Source organism: Vicugna pacos, chromosome 21, assembly GCF_048564905.1.
Source record: "Vicugna pacos chromosome 21, VicPac4, whole genome shotgun sequence".
NCBI classification, from domain to species: domain Eukaryota; kingdom Metazoa; phylum Chordata; class Mammalia; order Artiodactyla; family Camelidae; genus Vicugna; species Vicugna pacos.
In genome coordinates, this window is record NC_133007.1 from 16836630 (window position 1) to 16858322 (window position 21693).

Consider the following 21693-nt stretch of genomic DNA (forward strand, 5'->3'; position numbering starts at 1 on the left):
GGAAGGTGAGAGTAGTAATTAAATTACTCTGTGAAATAAAACGGGAAGACAGAAGTATCAGAAGAAAAATTAACAAGGGGGCTAAAATGTTTCTGGCCTTTTAATATTAATATGCCTGTCTCCCACTTGGATGATCAGAAACAAAAATACACACTGTGTCTGTATCACTGCCTTTCCCAACATGGTGAAGAGACAAATACACAGAATCCATGCTCCCTTGTGGACACAAGCAGAGCAAGTGAAACAATGTTACTGTAACTTCGCTCTCAGCCCCCAGCTCCAAGGGGGTAAAAGTGCACTCATGGGACCACTGGAGATGTAAGCAAGCACCCACGAACACCAGATGGGAACCTTTAACTCCAATTAGAAGGGTGCTCAGACGGGCTGCATTGCAGTGATTCAGTCTTTGGGGAATTTTCTGGATACAGATACTATAATAATAGAACACTGACAAAAAGGGGAATCTAATTTCCAAGTTACCCTCATTCCTCTTCATCTACTCCCATACACACTTCCTTTTCCTGGGCTCATTTACATAGTCTAGAAATACCCTGAAAACAATTCCAGAAGCTAATCACCTTCTACAATGAACCCAGAGATGTGTACTGCCATTGAGACCGACCTAAGCAGGAGCATCACTAACAAACCAAGGAGTCACTTGAAATGTGTGCGAAGTCCCTGCTCAAAGGCTTTCAAAGGTCCTATAGATCCCATGCCCAGCTAATGAGCGCCTTCTTTAGTCAGAGGCCCAAAGAGAGCATCAGGGTTGGAGGAATTAACAAGCCATCTGGTGAAAAGGAAGTCTGTGGCTAGAGGAAAAGGTGCTAACCTCAGACTCTCCTCATCACACCTCTTTTGGTGATCTATAACCAATGGAAAACAGTCTAGTAAAGTTCTTTCAGAAAACAAAAGAAGGGAAAGTTTCCCAATTTCAGTAAGTTCTTTTCGTTCTTTGCCAAGTAAGTTAAAGGAAGTTCGGTTGAAAAACTTCCACAAAATGGAAAAAAACAAACAAACACACCAACAGTAGGAGCATTTCAGGAGACAAGAAATCAGGAGAACCACCAAGTCAGGTGTCTGCAGTAGTCTTTGCTCTTCGGAACCAAATCCTGCCCTGCAACGGGTGCAGCCGCTGCCGCTGGAAGGAGCAGGGAGCAGCGCTGCGGCACCACAGGATCTGGGCCTCAGGTCATTCAATGATTCGGGGTGAGAGAGAGCTACAGTTCAGCAGGAATTCCTTCCTACACAAAAGTGCTCCAAAGGCACCACCTGATGGGGGGGAGGGGGCGTGTGTGGAGTGGGAGTGTTTACACACACTGCCTTCAGCTTCTGCACCAAGCCTCTTGCATAAGTGGCAAAAGAAAATAATTTTCTAGCACCTCTGTAAGAGTCATCAGGGGTAAGGAAACCAGCAAGAACATTCCCCGCAGCTAAGAACGTGAGTCCCCCGACCCCAGGCCCCCCCGCCCCACAGTGTGGGAGCTCGCTGAAACAGGATCCAGGAGCAAGAGATAAACATGTCCAAACTATATATATATATATATATGTATATATATATATATAAAAACGATAACAACAACAACAATAATAGAGATACAGTAATACAGGCCTGCCTAAGTTGTACCAGTTAAGAAAGGAACCCCCAACACAATTGATACGATTATAAACACCTTGTTATGACTTAATGGCCTGTACAACAGACCCATAAAAATGATTTTTTTTAAGAAAAAAAAGAAATTTAGACAAACAAGAAATCCCCTTCCTATATTGTAATTGGTAACCCACCTTAACTCGTCTTCATGACTGCTGGAAATGGTAAGTAGTCCTTTCACTTATTTTTTTGTCTGTTTGTTTTTGACTTTTTGTTTCTGCTTTTTTTTTTTTTAATTTTTGGTTAGAAAGTTCTCCAATCCATGAAGCAATCCTGAAAAGACAGTGTTTTATTACAAAATTAGGCAAATGTCCCGTCTCCATCCTTTTTTTTCCGGCATGTGTTTTCTCTCCCTCCTCTCCCTTGCCCTCGCAACATGGCAGGAGGAAGCCAATCACGTTTCAGTCTCAGCCAGGCTGGCAGCCCGTTCACACCCAGCCCGGCTCACTGTGCCTTGGAGGCGGTGGTGGTGGTGGAGGCGGCCCCGCTGGCGGAGGCCACAGTGAAGAGAGAGTTCTGGATGGACTCAGCTGAGGTGGAGGTGGCATGAAGGCTGGCGACAGGTCCAGAGTTCCCTGCAGAGGCTGCAGCGGCAGAGACCAAGCTAACTGGGTTGCTGGTGAGCAGAGAGAGGTTCTGAGGGTTCAGGAACAGAGGGGCAGTCACGATGTTGGGGGCTCCTCCTGCATTGGCAAATACCAGGTTCCCAGTTGCATCCAGTGACGTTATTGGAAGAGAGCCACCAGAAGCAAGAGCTACAGACAAACCCCCCCCAAAACAGGCAGAAAGGAGAACATTAGTATCATCCTGGAGAAGCCAACAACACATCAAATGTACTGAGTTTTCCTATAACCCAGTTGGAAAACGTGTAGCCCTTAACTGATTTTCTTCCCCTTCATCACAGTCCTATATTGTCACCAACTAGTTTATTTATAATTTTGAAAGAGCCTGAAGGACTGAAAAATCTAACTGAAACAGTATGAACAGGATAGGTGAGACAGTTAAGAACTGTCTAATGAATCAGTCAGATTCCTATCTTCAAATCTCAATTTTATTTCATTTACCTAGAAATATTTGTTAATACAGTAATTCTGTTTTTAATGCAGATTATTGATTTTAGACTACCTCCATTCAAAAGACAAACTAGCTACAGTGATTAAGGCATTGAAATTAAGATGAGTCTACTGCAGGCGGGAAGCAGGAGTGCACTGACACAGGGGCCCTGGATGGGTTATCTGAAGTCAGGATTTGGTTTAATGCACAAGAATTTTTCTATGATGCTGTTGCTTCTTCACAGAAGGCATGAGCAAAATTTTCTTTAAAATAACCGGCACTCTCATTTATTATCATTTCCTGTTGGCTGACAACCCCACTACTATCCCCTCACCTTTGTAACCACATTCTCACATGTATATTTGAGGGTTTTTCTAATGGCATTAAAAATTTCATTGCCTTCTTACATAATACATAAGGAAAGCTAGAAGAACGGAAGGCTTGTCCCTGACTTTGGACATGATCATACAAAGAGTACAAAACAGTGAGACTTGGTACAGCTTGAAGTTTCCTGAGATTTCAGGCTTAGGGTCATAGCCCAGTTCTGGATTTTCCCAGAGAGCATCTGTTCTGTCCTCAACTCTGCCCTATGGAAGGCATTTTGCCTTTTTAGCATCACTACAGCCCAGAGATAGACCATAACGCAAGAAAAAAAAGTGATTTATCACAAATCTCATTCCAAAAAGAAATTCTTGGATAACAAAAGCTTTACAGATCTAACCACCAACTTCACATATGCTTTAGTCAATGAGCGTGTCGACATAATATAAGGTAACCTAGGTCATGTTTTGGATTTGTGGGTAACTAACACCGTCTACAGCATACTGCAGAGATACCATTCATGAAACACTAACCTTAACTGAAGTTGGCTAATAGCTTATTTTTGGCCCCAAGAACTCTCATTTAAGCACAAACCATTTTGACTTTAAGAAAAATATTTCTCTGATTCATATAGGGATGTCTCTCAAATTGTTTCCCTGAATCATGCAACAGCAAGCATCTTCAGAGACAAAGTTCAGAAGCTAAAAAAGGCAAATCCTTCAATACATGCGATGAGTGGATTTAGACTCATTTTGGACTGGATCACATGCTAAGGCCAAAAGGGAGCCATCTGGCTTGGAAAAGAGACATAATCCAATAGAGTATATGCCTATAATGATGGGGATATACACAGGGCAGAACTTAATAAGAATTAAAAGTACTCTTGAAGCCTGCGTAACATGCTCCAATGTTAATTCATTATAGGGACTTCTTGTACATGGTTCTCTTGGGGATGAGGATGAGGCCTGGGAAATTTTACTTGGTCGAATTTGCCTGGGGATGGGTCTCCGATGACTTTTTGGATAAATTTGGGGGGAAATTCTGCCTCCAAGTCTATTTATATCAGAAGATAAGTATCAGCATGAAAGTCTTGGCTTCTCGCAGTACACCAAACTAAGCGTATTTCCGGTTCTTACAAACTGACACCTATAGAGGTTTTTTACAAGGACGCTTTCTTGGTCCTCGAGTTAGTCAGCATTATGAATTCAACTAGCTCTTCCCATCACTTTGACCTCTAGCAGAGCAGACTTCCTGCATTAAAGAAAAAAAAATCTACTGACCTTGAATAGTTGCCAGTGTACTGTTGCTCATCAGAGCTGGGCTAAGGGCGCCACCCAGGGTCCCTGGATTGAGACTGAGTAAGGCTCCTCTGCAAGTCCAAAAGAATCACTTTACTACAAGGCAGACACATTGTCAGTTTGACAGCACCCCCACAGGGATGAGAGAAAGGAAAATACAGTTCCAGAAGCACATGGAAATATCTGTTGCCCTCTTTATATTCTTACATGGTTTGGTTACTGCTTCTGAGTTATCTGCTTTCCCTGATGCTCACTTGTACAAAGCAAAACAAGGTTATGGCCCCCACAAAATGTAAAACTTGCAGTCATTCTGACTCTTTGAATTGCTTCGTTCTCTCTCTTTTTTTCCAAAACATGAGGGAAAAAAAAACCAGCAAAAAAATATACAAAATAATTCTTATGTTTGATGATAATATACAACTGGGAAATCTTACTACTGTATCTCTTATTTGTGTTTGAGAATTAGAAAGCAGGCAGTTGGGACATAATGGCAAAGACATAAAAATCAGCGCCAGGATTTCTGGGCTTCCTACCTGCCCCATTACCCAGGTATAACCTGTGGCCTGGTACTCTGGGTCTTCATCTGGAAATAAAGATATGACTACTGCCCTGTTAAGAAACCTAAGTCCAACCATAATCAAAGTCCTTTCACTACTATAGCTCACCCCATTTCAGAGAGATTGTGGCTTTAAAGAGTTTTTTGGGGTTTTGTTTTTGTTTTTGTTTTTGCATTTAAGGTGGTGATGAGAAGTATCCCCTAAGAATACCTGCAGGGAACACCTCCTAGTTGTTTCTCAGACGTGAAGCAGATGAGAAAACGCCTTACCCAGCTGCAAACTGTGAGGGCGCCATCAGGCCTGGGTTCAGCCCTGCTGCAGCAGCCATGGCGGCAAGGCTGGCATTTGCTGGCAACTGTGCAGCTCCTTGGAGGGCGGCGGCTGCTGCTGTTTGCAACCCTGATGCTGTCACCATCACCTGGCTGGTCCCGAGAGGAGAGGACAAGGGAGTGGAGGTGGTCTGTGTTGTGCTGGTCTCACTGGCACTCGATGCCTCAGAGGTGGAGGCTGAGGCGGAAGGCGAGGGACTCAGGGAGGGCGACGTGACCGCGGAGGGAGCCGGAGGCGCTGTGGAAATCACGGTCGCAGTGTTGTTGGAGGTGGCGTCTGTAGTGCCTGAAAAGAGAATCAGGTTAGAAACTGACCTGTAAATGTTTCTGGAAGAATAGCTGCTTTATTCAGCTGTACTCTAAAATCAACTGAGTAATTAATCTACCACCCAGTAACCTCTAAATATATCTTTTTATTAACCTAGTTTAGTGTTTTTATGGAAAATACCACAAAAACAAACATTTCAAGAACCAAAACCATGAATCCTACTGTAAGAGGCAAAAGCAATAAAGTCACCACAAAACAGAGAACCCAGCTTCCCATTTCCAATTTCCTATTTGAAAAAAAACAATCAGAGAATCTCTAGCTACAGAACGTAACTGCTCCGGGGAAGAAACACATAAGCAAAAGAACCCCAGCTTCTGAAAAGCTCTTCATTCAGAAATCTCCTTAGTAGTCTCTATAGAAAAATCAAAACAAAACAATGAAGGCACGAAAAACTAAAAGGTATGTCTCTTTCTAAAATAAGTGTCAATAACAACATGCAAAGAAATAGGATGAAAATAACTAAAGGCATATGTCTAGATGTCTTCTTTGCATTAAAAAATTTAAGCAGCTATTCTGTAATGAAAATTGCCTCTCGAAATGTCTATTGTGGTTAACATTTTCTTGTTCATGGAAACAACAATGAACAACACACAGTGATATCATGAATCTCATAAAAGTTGGCATAAAAAATCTCAGAAAAAAGATCTATGAAAGAAAAGATCTAGAAAATCATTATTTGAATACAAATAACTAACATTAAAAATATCATTGCGGGAGGGAGGTATATAGCTCAAGCAGTAGATTGCACCCTTAGCAGTCACGCGGTCCTAGGTTCAATCCCCACTACCTCTTCTAAAAACAAAGAAACAAACAAATCTAATGACCTCCCCCCTACCCTGCCAAAAAAAGAAAAAAAAATCATTGAAAACTAAAACACATTCACTGAAATTGTTTACTGTGAAATACCAATGTTGTCCAATAGAAATATAAACGTGTAATTTAAAATTTTCTAGTAGTCTTATTGAAAACAATTAAAAGAAATAGGTGAAATTAATTTCAGTATTATACTCTATTCAACCCAATATATCCAAATATTATCATTTCAACGTAAAATAATATTTAAAAATTGAGTTTTTTTTTCATACTAAATCTTTGAAAAGCACATCTCAATTTCAACTAGCCACATTTTGTATGTCTAAAAGCCACGAGTCTAGTGCTTACCACATTGATAGCACAGGTCTAAAATATCTCTAGAAGTTAGGCTTGGTGGATTCCAGAAGTGTGCCTTAAAGAGTGTTAAGTCCCTTTGCATAAAGTAGAAATGACTCATAAGGCACGAGGTATCGATAACGTTCCATAAAGCAGAAGATGCCAATTATCCTCTGTTATTTCAGTTACCGGTAAACGCTACATACTACAGAAACAGGCTGCCTGAGCTAGCTGGAACTTAATTTAGCGAAAGCCACTACGTTCTAGGATATAGTCAACTACACATATGTATAAGGCAGAACCTAAGTGGTATTTTCCCTGGATAGAGAACTCAAAAAGACAAAAAGCATCTTTAAAATTTCACTGTAATACTTTAGAGAGGTTCAAAAGACTTCAAAGATGATAGAAGAACTAGACCAATCAAAATAAGTATTTCAAACCTATAAACACATCAGGAAAAAGATGTATGTAAAAGAACTTTCTTTGTGATAAAATCTATCAAGCACAGAAGGCTTCTCTCCTAACAGCCTTATTAAAACTTCAGGCAGTTTTGTTCTTTTTAAAATCTTTTTGAAGTCTTCTTCTGGTCTCTATGAAAAGCACACAGAATTCAACTCTCATCTCATTAACTCGAAGCAAATGTTTTTTTCACATATCACAGAGCTGGGAGAAAATCAGACACCCATCTATTTTCAGAACTGACTCTACTTTTCCCACCTCCTATCACGCTGCACAAAAGTGTTAGGCAGTCTCTGAATGAATTGGGGAAACATCTTTCTTTTTCGTCCCCCAAATCCATCTGTCTTATATTTTCTTAAAAAAAAAAAAAAGGAACCAACCAAGATATCTTATTGTTAACTGAAAAGGGAGGATTTACTTCTCTTTCTGTCCTTCTCAAAAATAAATATGTGTATGTGCAGTCAAATTGTAATAATTCTACCTAATAAAACTGAAAAATGAAAAAAAGATGACTCCGCTCTTTACTGCTGCTGTCTGTAAGTACATCTTTGTGGATATTATTTATCACAGTTTCATTATTTGTTCAGGTCTAAAGCTCTCAGATCAATTTATATCACTGAGCAGTTGATGCTCTGTTGGGTCCTATGTTTGGCAGACTCATACATTCTTTTTCACTTTGACATTCTTCTCTTAAGACCTGCCCCGTGTTCTATAGAAAGGTAAATGTCTTTTCTCGTTTCTTGTCTACTGCTAAGAAATTTCAATGTAAGTTCAATCTTTTCTTAACCAATCTCTCACCTTATCTAACCTGATTTTACTTACGGGTACCACTTCCCTTTCAAAGTTCTGAAACTGAAACTGCTCATATCTTGAGGTTAAAGGCTTAAAGTAGCCTTTTCTTTACTCCCCACTGCCATTTTCAGGCCACCTCAGGATCACTTTCTTAAAATCCCATATGTATACAAAGAAAATCCCAATAATCTCATCAGCGAATTTAACCTGGGCTAAAAGATGATGGCTCCAGAAACCATCCAAAGTAGTTTTTTTTGGCTGTTATCTTCCAACCACATTCTGTGTGTCCTCAGTATGAATGTCACATGAGCACTAGAGTATAATAATTTAATGTGGTCTTCAAATTAACTCTCCCGGCCAGTGAATCACATTTTAATCAATATATACCTTTTATGACATTAAATTCTTGGATACTTAATTACTTGGACAACTTTGATCAGAAAAGTGACGCTTGCTGAGCCTTAATGTCCTTGACAACAAAATAAGATGCTATCACCTGCCTCACAAGGTTAGTAGGAAGTTATATGCGCGAATACAGTGTGTGCCACAACCTCCTGCTTCCAACCTCATGTTTTCTAATTAAAAAGGTTTTTTCAAAAGTAATTATTGAAGTATAGTTGATTCACCATATGTCTTAGTTTCAGGTGTTTAGAAAAGTGATTCAGTTAAATATATACAGTATATATATATTTATATATATTTCAGACTATATTCCAATATAGGTTATAAGAAAATATTGAATATAGTTCCCCGTGCTATATGGTAAATCCTTGTTGTTAATCTATTTTATGTATAGTAGTTTGTATCTGCTAACCCCCTTCTCTGTATCATTCTGATTTTAGTATATGTGCTACCCAAGCAAGCATCCACTGCATCTTCTTGAAAAAATAGCTGTAGTGAGGTACAATTTGTATCACAAAATTCACCCCATTTATGTGTAAAATTCAATGATTTTTAACATATTTATACAGTGGTACAGCCACCACCCCAATCCAGTTTGTGATACTTTTATTACCCCAAAAAGATCCCTTGTGCCTATCTGCAGTCACTCAGCGCTCCCACCTACAGCCTCCAGTCATCTGCTTCTTGTATCTATACATTCACCTTTCTGGGATATGTCACATAAATAGAATCATACGATTACGATTTGTAGTCCTTTGCATCTAGCTTCTTTCAGTTAGCATACTGTTTTGAAGGTTTATCCATGGTGCAGCACAAATCAGTACTTCCTTCTTCTGGCTGAAAAGTATTTCACTGCATGGACAGACCACACGGCGTTAATAGTCATTCGCCAGGTGCTGGGTAATGGTTTGTTTCCAGTCTTTGATTATTACCAGTAATACTGCTATGATCATTTGTGTAGACATGTTTTCATTTCCCTAGAGGGAACTACTGGGTAAGATGGTAAATTTATGTTTAACTTTTAAAGACACTGTCAAAGTGTTTTCCGAAGGGGCTGTATCATTTTACATTCCCACTAGCAATGTATGAGGGTTTTAGTTTCTCTAGCTTCTTGCCAACACTTGTTATTTTGGGGCTTTTGATTATAGCCAGTCTAATGAGTATGAATTAGTATCTAATTATGGCTTTAATTTGCATTTCTCTAATGAGTAATAATGTTGAGCGTTAAGGTGCTTATCAGTCATTCCTACGTCTTCTTTGGTATGATGTATATTAAAATCTTTTGTTCCTTAAAGAAACTATGTTGTTTGTATTCTTACTATTGGGTTTTAAGAGTTCCTTATGTGTTCGAGAAATGATTCTTTTATCAGATATGTTATTTACAAATGCTTTTCCCAGTCTGCAGCTTGTCTTCTCATTTTCTTAAAGGTGTCTCCCGGTGTACAAAAGATTTTACTTTTGATGAAGTCCAATTTATCTTTTTTTTTTCCTTTATGGTTTGTGCTTTATGGTTTGTGCTGTAGCTATGACCTCTCTAATCCAAGGTCACAAAAGATTTTCTCTTCCTTTTTTTCTAGAAGTTTTATTTCCTACATTTAGGCCTTTGATCCTGTCTAGTTAATTTCTGCATGGTATCAGGTAAGGGTCTAATTTATTTTCATGAATGTAGATATTCAATTGTCCCAGAACCATTTGCTGAAGACCTTCCTTTCCCTATTGAATTTTCTTGGTACCTGTGTCAAAAATAAAGCACACACTTAAAGGTTTGTTTCTGTTCCATTAATCTGTATGTCTATCCCTGTGCTGACGTCACTCTCTTGTTTACTGCACCTTGTAGGCTTTGAAATCAAGATATGAAAGTCCTCTAACTTCATTCTTTTTCGAAATTGTTTTGGTTACACTGGGTCCCTTCTATATATATTTTAGAATGAGTTTATCAATTACTGCAAAAAAAAAAAAAAAAAACCACCCAAACAAACCCCCACAAAACAAAAAACCCAACCAAACAAAAAAATCCCCAACAACCTGTTGGAATTTTGACTATGAATGTATTAAACTTATAGATCAATTTACAGAGAACTGTCACCTTAAGAATACTGAGTCTTCCAAACCATGAAGATGGAATCTCTCTCCATTTATTCAGAACTTCTTTAATTTCTCTCAGCAAACTGCCAGTTTTCACTGTTTAAGTCTTGTACTTCTTTGTTATATTTATTCATAAGCATTTTATTCTTTTTGAAGCTATTATAAATAAAATACTTTTCTTAAGTTTTTTGGACAGTTCATTGATATAGAAAGTCATGTATTATATGATTCCATTTATATGAAGTGTCCAGAACAGGCAAAGACATAGAGACAGAGTATTTGTATATATACAAATGTAACTGAGTTTTTATATACTGACTTTGTATCCTGCAACAACACTGAATTCATTTATTAGTCCTAGCATGTTTTTTGGTGTGTGGATTCCTTGGGAATTTTATACATACAGGATAATGAAAACAAAGACAGTTTTAACTCCTTCCTTTCCAAATTGGATGTTTTAAATTTTTTTTTCCATTGCTAAGCTGGTTATAATCTCTAATACAATGCTAATTAGAAGTCTGTGAGAGCAAACACTCTTGCTTTCTTCCCAGTCTTAGGGTGGAAAGCATTCAAGTCTTTCTCCATTGAGTATGCTGTTACCTGTAGGTTTTTTAGTAGATGCTCCTGGTCAGGTGAAGAAGCACCTTCTATTCCAGGGTTTTACCATGAATGGGTGTTGCTAGATTTTGTCAAATGCTTTTTCTGTATCTACTGAGATGATCATGAAGTTTTTGGTCCTTTCTTCTATTACTATGGTATATTACATTAATTGATGTTCAGTTATTAAACTAACTTTACGTTCTTGGGATGAACCCTCCTTGGCCATGATGTATAATCTTTTTATATGTTGCTGGATTTGATTTGCTAAGATCTTGTCGAGGATTTTTATGTTTATTTTCATGAGGGACACAGGTCTATAATTTTTTTCTTGTGATAGCTTTGTCAAGGTAATATTGGCTTCATACAATGAGTTGTCCCTCCTCCTGTATGTTCTGGAAGAGATTATTAAAGATCACCTCCTACTTCTTTTTAAAATATCTGACAGAATTCACTGCTAACGCCATCTGGGCCTGGGCATTTCTTTTTGACTCATTCACTTTACTTGTTTTAAGTCTATTTAGGTTTTCTATTTCTTTTGGGGTCAGTTTTGGTAATTTGTCTCTCAGAATTTGTCAATTTCATCTAAGTTGCTTAACTTTTTTTGGCATAAAGTTGTTCAGTTCCATTCCTAAATATGTACCCAAGAGAACTGAAAACATATAATCCATTAAAAACTTGTACATGAATGCTCACAGCAAGAGTATTCAAAATGGGCCCAAACAGGAAGCAATTCAAACTTTCATCAACTTGTGAATAATAAACAAAATATGGCATACCCATACAATGAAATATCATTCAAACATAAAAAGCAATGAAGTCCTAATATATTCTGCAACATAGGTAATATGCTAAATGGAAGAAGTCAGATATAGAAAGTCATATATTATATGATTCCATTTATATGAAGTGTCCAGAACAGGCAAAGCCATAGAGACAGAGTAGTCACTGCCATGGGTAGGGGAAGAAGTGAATGGGGAGGGCCTGATAACAGGTATAGGGTTGCATATGAAATACTATCTTAGAAAAATAACTAGGGGAACAGCATGGCTAGTTGAGATTATTAAGGGCTGTGGAATTTTTGCAAGTTTTAAAGACACAATGGAACACATATCTTTCTGGAGCAGTATAGTCATGATCATTCTTGTATTTATTCTAGAAAAGTTTACCAAGGACCTATTTTGTGCCAAGCACTATGGAAGATACCAGGAAAATAAAAACGACCATGTCAGTTAGACAAGACAGTTACGTTTTTTTCCTTCACTTCTAAAATCCTAACCAAATAACAGTAAAGGAATAAAAAAGGGAGTGAGAGTTCCGGGGACAGGGATCAAAGGAGGTGAGATTCTGACATATTTGCAGAAATGATGAAGAAGTTGAAACCGGGTGGTAGGAAAACCAACCACGGTCCAGAAAGGCACAGTAGAAGACTATGATAAGGGTGAGAATCATTTACCCTATGGGGCCTTGAGGGGATTCCAAGCTCAGAGCTGTCAATACTGAGGCAGAACGTGGGAACAACGGCAGACATCAGGGTGACCAGACTGTCCACAAACCAGCCCTGTCAGTGGGACTTTCTCTCCCTCCGCCAGACTTCTCATCTGAGGAGAACTAATGTCAACCATCACTCCTCAAGGGAAATAAAAATGTGAGTGTGGAAGGTTAAGGACTAGTGTAAGCACAGGCATCCCACTCATTTGAAGGAGGTGTGAGGGCAGAGCCTGGTCTGCCTGCCTGCTTTCCACCCACAGGCAGTTCTCTTCCCACATTCACAGCGCACAGCTCCCTTTCAGTCAGAGGAGAGGATGCTGCACAATGGTAGAAAAAGCCCCACCAGCGACTGATACTAAATAATACAGTCTTGCATTCATCACTATGACTAAATAACCAAAAGTCACTGGACAATGAAAGGCATCCACAGCACAAAAGAAACAACAAAATGAGTAAGCAGAATCGAGGACAGAAGAAACAAGTTAAACACAATTCTAATTTGTACTGTACCTACAAATTAAAAATAGATTGCTGTAAAAAGGAGGAATCAGAAAAAAGAAAAGTTCTTGTAAATTAAAAATACAATTTTGGATAAACATATAAATGACAATCATAAAAAACGAGAACATAGGAACGATTCGATCAAATTCAGGATATATTTCCAAGAACAAAGTATAAAAAGTTAAGAAATGAAAAACACAAGAGAAAAGTTAAAGATATAAAGGATCAATTTCAAAAGCTTAAAGTTTGTTTAAGCGGGGAGGGTACAGCTCAAGTAGTAGAGTGCATACTTAGCATGCACGAGGTCCCAGGTTCAATCCCCAGTACCTCCTCCAAATACAAATAAATAAACAAACCTAATTACCTCCTCCTCATAAAAACAAACAAACAACAAAAGAAGTTTTAAAAAAGTTTAAAAAGTCAATATCCTTAAAGTGTGTTTAAAATATGTTCCAGAAATAAAGAACAAGGATAAATTACCCGAGTTGAAGAAAGACATTAATTCAAATTGAAAATGCCCACTGAAGGCCAAAGAGGATAAATTTTAAAGGTCCCATGCCTTGATGCCTTCTAGTGAAATTTCAGAACACCTAGGATAAAAAGGTCCTTAAAGTTTACAGAGGGAAAAAAAAAATTACCAACAAAAATTAGAATGAAATCAGGCTTTTTATCAGCAATACTGGAATCTAAAACGCAACAGAGCAATACCTTCTAAATGCAAAGGAAAAGGAATTTTGTACCTAAAATTCTATTTCTGGACAAACTACAAATAAACTCCAAGGGCAAAATACTTTTCAGTTATGCATATACTTGGAAATTTTCCCTCCCATATGCTTCTAAATAAAGAAAAAAAATTACTTGAGAGTAAAAGGTAGAGGGAGATGGGAGCTTAGAAATACTGTATCTAACACAGGACACAATGAAAAGAAATTAAAGTAAGCAATCACAGAGATCCCAAGGAGACAGTCTTCAGGAAGAAAGCAGACTGCATTAGGTAAGCTGTATGATGAAGACAGTGGATGTCTTTAACAAATAATATGTGTGGAAGAATATACAACTTTTGTCAACAACAACAACAAAAAAGAAGGGCAGGATAGAAATATCAGAGAAAAAGAAGCTATGGTAAGAAAGTTATGGTCTAAATAGGAAAAAAATTAAAATGGGGCATGATTTTGAGCAACTACTGACAAGAATAAGGAAACAAAATCCATTTGACATCAACTCTTGCAATCTTCTCTTTCAAAGAGCAAAGTTTAAGTGTCGTAAGATTACATTTTTTACCCTATAGGTTCAATCATATGAACTGGCCCTGAATAATATTTATACAAATATTGTATTACTGTATTCTTTTCTGACTGCTATTTAACAAAGTACCACAAAAACTTAGCAGCATTAAACAACACACATTTGTGACCTCATAGCTTCTGGGGGTCAGGTGTCCAGGCACAGCTGAGCTGGTCCTCTGCAAGGCCATGGTCAAGGTGTCAGCCAGATTCTGCTCCACTCTAAAGGCATGACTGGGGCGGAGTATGTTGCCAAGCTCACTTGGGTTCTTGGCAGAAATCATTTGGCAGACTCTGCCTGCTGTCCCAGACTAAGCACTCAGCTTCTTTCTGGCTGTTGGCTGAAGGTGACCTTAGTGACTAAACGTCACCCTCAGTTCCCTGATTTGTGTACTTCCTCAGTTCTTACTTCACCAGACTGGTGAAGAGGGTCCCTAGAGTAAGTCTGCTAACAAGACAGTCTTGCAAATGTAATGTAAATGTGGAGAGACATTCTGTCACCTTTGACACATTCTACTGATGGGAGGCAAGCCAAAGGATTGGCCCACACTCAAGAGAGGATTATACAAAGGCATGAACACTGGGAGGAAGGCACCACAGAGGGTCACCTTAGACCTAGTCACAATCACAAATGCTGATTACTAATTTAACATTTTTAGAGACTTTGCCTTTGACCACGACAGTTAATGATAGCATAGCAGCTCTATATACAATAGCCAAGACATGGAAGCAACTTAAACGCCCATCGACAGACGACTGGATAAAGAAGCTGTGGTATATTTATACAATGGGATACTACTCAGCCACAAAAAGAATAAAATAATGCCATTTGCAGCAACATGGATGGACCTAGAGATCATCATTATAGTGAAGTAAGCCAGAAAGAAAAAGAAAAATACCATATATCACTCATATGTGGAATCTACAAAGAAAAAAAAGAAAAAGAAAAAAGAGGACACTCATCTACAAAACAGAAACAGACTCACAGACATAGTAAACAATTTCATGGTTACTGGGGGAAAAAGGGTGGGAAGGGATAAATTTGGGAGTTTGAGATTTGCAAAGGTTAACCACTATATATAAAAATATATTAAAAAACAAATTTCTTCTGTACAGCACAGGGAACTATACTCAATATCTTTTAGTAACCTTTAATGAAAAAGAATATGAAAACAAATAGATGTATATATATGCATGGCTGGGATATTACGCTGTACATTAGAAACTGACACATTGTAACTGACTATACTTCAATTAAAAAGAAAAGTTAATGATAGCAAACTTACCCTTTCACCGTAACAAGAATAGAGAAATGGGAGAAAATACTTCAGACAACAGAAAATAGGCTGCACAGGGCTGTGATGCCTGAAAAAAGGGAAACAAATGACGCAAGCCCTACAATCACTTGGACTTTATCTGGAAGCACTTTCCAAACTGCTGCATCCAAAGAGGAAACTAGATAGAGCGCAGCAATTTCAATGATTCAAGGAGACAAAGACCAGTCACTGGATACGGAAATGGTTGAAATCTGCAGGAGAGGGTAAAGGAAAGGAAGAAACTAAATAGAGAAAGCACTTTAGGAATGTGCATAGGGGTTCCCTTGGATCTTTGGCTGAATACTAAGCTGCACGTGCATAGGGAAACTCCATGAGTCCAGGCGGGGAGGCTGTGAACTGAACGATCCTCAGAATTCACATAGGACAGGGAGATACTCCAGTTCTGGCTAAACAGAGAGCAGAGACTTTGTTGAATATCTGGGCATTCAGTAGAGACCCCAGAAGGGCCACACCTTAGCAGCAGAGTTAAACTAGTGAAGGCTACTCTATGTTCAACCTAACAAAGCTTAAAAAATAAGACTTGAAAAGATCAAACTGATCTGTAGTAACTTATCTGCCTGCCAAAGCAAACTCAAAAGCTCTTTAAAGGAAGATGTCAAAATCCAGATGTATGATACTTTTATCTTGAGTATGGACAGATCTGTGAACATGATGAGAAAAGGAATAGTCACTCCTTTAGCTGGGTTATATTAAATGACAAAGGTGAGAGGATTGATTACCTTATATTATATAAGACCCTCCACAGTAGCTGACTGAAGAGAGATTCTCATGTTGGCTTTGAAGAACTTGCCATGTTGTGAGAACGTCATGAGGCTAGGACCTGAGGTTAGCCTGCAGGAGCTGAGAGTGATCGAGCTGACAGCCAGCCAAAAAAAAAAAACCAACCCCCCCCCAAAAAAAACCAAAAAAAAAAAAATGGGGACTTCAGTCCTATAACCACAAGGAATAGAATTCTTCTAACTAATGAACTTGGAAGAGGATCTTGAGCCCCACATGAGGTCAGAGCCCCAGCCAACATCTGGATTTTAGCCTAGTAAGCACCTGAGAAGAGGACCCAGATTAAACTTCCAACCGACAGAACTGTGGGATAGTAAGTGCGTATTAGTTTAAGCCACTATGTTTGTGGTCATTTATTAGGTACCAACAGAACATTAACATGGTTGGAAAGAAGACAACAACTTTGGCTCTCACTACTTCCTTTGTACTGGAATTTATAGCCTGTGCAACACTGATCAGTCAACCTGAAACACAACCTATTTCACTATTATAAAAGATGAGATATGGATTTTATGTATATGAAAAGATGTTCAACTTCACATGATTAGAGAATTGAAATTTAAAGTACACTGAGATACGATTTCTCACATATCTGATTGGCAAAAATTAGAAAGTATACCATTCTGTTGCAGAGGCTACGGGGAAACCAGCTCTCTCATATAGTTAGTGGGAGTGAAAGTAAGTACAATCTGTGTGCAAGGCTATTTGATAGCATACAGCAAAATTACAAAAGGCGTGTACCTTTTGACACAGCAATTCTACTTCTAGAAATTTACCCTCAAGACACACTTCCAACAGCACACACACACACACAAATATACACAAGGTTATTCCTGTAGAATAGTTTATAATCACACAACAATTACAATGTCCACACCACAGGAATGGGGTTAAACAAACTGCAGTACATCCACATAATGGAGTACTCTGCAATAATGAAACAAAATAATGAAGATTTCTAGAAACTAATGTGGAGTAATTTCCAGGATATTTTGTTAAGCGAGAAAAACGAAGCACAAAAGATCATTTACAGCATGCTAGCTTTAAAGTAACGAACAAAGGTAAATTAAAAAAAAATACATCTTTCTCTCATTCAAAAGAAACACAGGAAAGGCATAAATGGGAATGAGAGGGAAAGGATATAGAGAATTATGACAGAAGGGAATGACATTTCTCTGAGGGGAACTTTTTGTATAGTCCTGACTTTAAAAACCATGTTAATATCTCATATATTTAAAAAAAAATCACAAGGATGGGAGGAAAAACATTAATATCGAATACAAATAAACTGAACTAAATTTCAAATGAATAATGTAACTACACTGAAGAGTATACAAAAAGGACTAATAAAAAACTTTTGAATGCAATATCTGGACTTTACGCCTTCAGGCTTAAGACAAGAGTTCTGAACAAATACTGGAATTAGTAGGTTTTTTTCTTTTCAGAGGCATAGGTTAGCAATTTTGAAACCACTTTCTCTTCACCATACAACGGAACAATTAAGTAACTTGTTGAAAATGGGAGCCAGGTTACTTACTCACTGTCACTGGGAAGGGAGTTAAAATATACAGAGAGGTTAGGATAGAAAAGAACGAATTATAGGGTAATGGAATGGAACTGGAGATATCAGTATGAACTTGTGGATTTTAATGTAAGTAGATAGCTGGATAAAGAAAAATGCACATAGATGTGTGTGTGTATGTATGTATATAAATATACATACGTGTGTGTATCTATACACACATATAATGTATATATATGTGTATGTACATCTCCTTCTGTTGATACGTCCTAGAAACAATGACCACAAAGTATCAACGGGCAGTTGTAGTGCCTAGATCTTGGTTTCTAAGCACTGTTTCTCACTAAAAGAAACCAGGGATCCTTGAAGGCTGATTCTAGGCCCAAGGCAGAGAAACTTTAAGATGAGACTGAGCCTGACAGATACCACCTTAATGAAATTATCAAAGTTAATATCACCAGTAGTGGGACTAATCAACAGCACGTGTCTCCAAGTCATGCACAAAGGAGAACTCAACATCATTTACATGGGATTCCTGCCGAAACCATGTAATCTGAATCTAATCATGAGGCAACCAGGTAAATCCAAATTAAGGGGATAGCTATATTTAAAAAAAAAATCAATGTCACAAAACACAAAGAAAGACTCAAACTGTAAAATGAAATGAGACTAAAAAGACATAGCAACTGAATGGAAGGCATGATCTTACATTTTCTTTTGCTATAAGGAATATTACTGGTACAACTGGCAAAATCTGAACGTGAACTGTTTATGAGATATTATTGAGCTAATGTTAATATCCTGATTTTTGATAACTGTACCCTAGTTATATGTGGTAATTTTTTGTTTATAAAAATATACACAGTAAAGCATTTAGGGATAAAGGGGCATATCTGCAACTTGCTCTTAAAATAGTTCAGAAACAAATCACACACAAAGAGAAACACACAGAATGAGGAAAAAGAAGAGAGAAAGCAAATACAGCAAGGTTTTAATATTTGGAAAATGTGAGGAAGAAATTTAGGATTTCTCTTGTACTATTCTTATAACTTCTATAAGTCTGAAATTATGTAAAAATAAAAAATTTAAGAAACAGCTATATGTATAAAGGTGCTCATTATAGGATTATTTACAGTAATGAAAACTTCACTTAATAATTACTGGGTATCATACACACTAGGTGATGTGCTAGACACGAGGAATACAAAAGTGAACAAGTGAGACCAGATGTATGGCTTGGAGACTGAGGGGTTTCCTGGGATGTAATAACTGCAATAATTTTCAAACTGGAAAAGTGGATCACCTAGCTAGAACTTAACTGTGATGGCACCATATGGAAATATCTATGAAATTACCATGCAAACAATATGACAAAGGCAAATCAAAAGTAGACATGTAAAAACTATTAATAACAAAGGAAGATATCTACTAAGATGTTAAGTTAAAAAAAAGTACATCACTGTAAGCACTATCAGAATTGTACATATAAAAAAGATAAAAAGACAAAATAAAAATACTATTCATTTTGACTGTGTCTTTTCTATTTGGCTTTCCTATGTTAAATATTTTAATAATTAAAGAAAAATTTCATTCCCCAAAAAGTTACTAGCATTTCAGAAAACTCATAATTAAATCTGCATGAATGAGATGAGTAATCAAGTTTAAGAAAATTTGATTAGTCATTTAAGATTAAAAAAAGATAAAAAATGATAAAAAAAATTTTGCTAGCTTCGAGTATGTATATGTTCTTAAAATTAATAGTTTCAGAATTTTTCTGCAAAAGATGGGTATCTTTAGACCTAACATAATAAGATTTGTATTTTGTTTAGGAGGTAAAGTACACAATTTAACAACCAGTGGCAGTCTGAGTAGACAGTAAGTTCCTCAAAGGCAGGAATTTCATGTTTTGGCGCCCAACATAATGGCAACCAATCACCAAAAGTTTGCTTATTAATCTGAGGTGCTGAATACTATATACTCTTGAACAGAGGCTTTTAATTTGTAATCTGTGGGCCCCTAAGACATCTGCAAATGACAAGCCATGGTGAGGTGGAGACTGATGACGTTTGTCATTTATAAACATTCTTATATTTTACTAAAAATTGTGGGTATGTCTGTTTTGTGAGGGGGAAAGTTTATAGCTTTCGATAAATTTTCAAAGGGGTCAAAGACCCAAAAAGAGGTAAAAAAAGTATTGTTTTAAATAAACAAATACTATACAGTTGTCTAATAACTTAGAAATTTAATAACTATATAAAGCCATTTATTCGATTTTAACGTCATGGTTAGGTCACAGAGCCAAAGTAGTGTCATGAACCTGAAATATGAGTGAAGAAAACCAAATCCCCCAACTTCAGGTTAAATTTAAGCTTCATTGTAAAATATCACAAATCCATCTAATCATTTACTAGCACATAATCAACCTGGTGAATAATTATAAAATGCCTTCTGCATTATGTATCACTAAAAAACTTCTGATGATGACACTAAGTTACCTAATTTTTGTGGGTTTTTTTCGTTTGTTTTCTTTGTTGGTTACATCTTGGTTTTTTTTCCTAATTGAAGTATAGTCAGTTACAATATGTCAATTTCTGGTATACAGCATAATGTCCCAGTCATGCATATACATACATATACTCATTTTCATATTCTTTTTCAAAAGGTTATTATAAAATATTGAATACAGTTCCTTGTGCTATACATAAGAAATTTTTAAATCTATTATTAAGTATTTTAAATGTATTTGGGAAATGTGCCAATTTAAGGGACAAAATTTATTTATTTTATAGTGAGTGTGCCAAGCACTAACTTTAGGCATTGATATTTTAAAAAGAATATTCAAATCTTTTGAGAAGTAGTCTGTTGACAGAGTGGAAAAATTTAATTGTTTATAATACAGGCATGTAGAAATAAACAATTTTCTCAAAAAGCTAAAGAATATTTCCAAGAATTGATACCTAAGCTGGGACGGTTTCATCACTATCAGAATGAAGAAGAGGTTGGAACGGGCAACATTTTAGGCTATAGGGATGTTCACAAGGGTATGGAGGAGCCCTCCTGTGTGCTGAAGATGGGATGGAGAAAAGACTAGTGGAAGATAAGGTCCAGACTTGAAATAATTTATGACTTCATGATGATCTGGATGTTTTCCCGAATGCAAAAAGCTTCAGCTTTTGAAGGTTTTTAAGGGAGAGGAGTTACTTAAAAAAAAGTAACTCTGGGAGCAATGTAGAAGATAGATTAATGTGGGAAAGAAAAAAGATGAGAAAAATCTTTATGTGAAAATAGTCTTTCTGAAAAAAATGTATTATTCGTAATATTTTTGGAGTTCAGGTTTTCATACATAACTTTTTAAAAAAGCAATATATATCTTTAGTTAGAGTCTTAGTTCATAATTTAATGGCAGATTCTCACCCAAACCTATCATTTGCCTCAGTGCTGCACAGCCTGGCTGCTGCTTACCTGTAACAGAGAGATTAGTCACCGCAGCGCTGGTTAGAGGGAGGACTGGGTTGACGGTGAGGGTAGTTGCTGCACTGCTTGTCACAAGGCTTGGCGTGGTTGCCACCTAGAGGTCAGAAATGAAAATATGCAAAAGCATTTAAAAGTCAAAAATTTAAAATTTAAGCTCATATTCTAGACTTATTTTGCCTATAAAAAATTTCAAATTCTAGATACAATAGAATAAAATAAAAATCTAAAAGGAAATGATATTAATTACTCTTTGACCTTGGAACTGAGAAACCTGGCTTACGCTGAGA

General features: G+C 37.3%; 1 protein-coding gene across 3 annotated transcripts in view; it reads right to left on the reverse strand.

Annotated features, from left to right (window-relative positions):
* Positions 1-1655: 1655 nt before the first annotated feature.
* The window catches only part of POU2F1 (POU class 2 homeobox 1), a 135931-nt gene continuing 115893 nt past the window's right edge, over positions 1656-21693 (reverse strand). For all 3 annotated transcript variants that reach the window (XM_006211083.4, XM_072946199.1, XM_031688718.2), the window contains exons 13-16: positions 21395-21500; positions 5150-5495; positions 4306-4394; positions 1656-2406 (exon numbers count right to left, since the gene is read on the reverse strand). In XM_006211083.4, the coding sequence (XP_006211145.3) occupies positions 2096-2406; positions 4306-4394; positions 5150-5495; positions 21395-21500 (852 nt within the window). In that variant the 3' untranslated portion in view covers positions 1656-2095. The remainder of the gene's footprint in view (positions 2407-4305; positions 4395-5149; positions 5496-21394; positions 21501-21693) is intronic.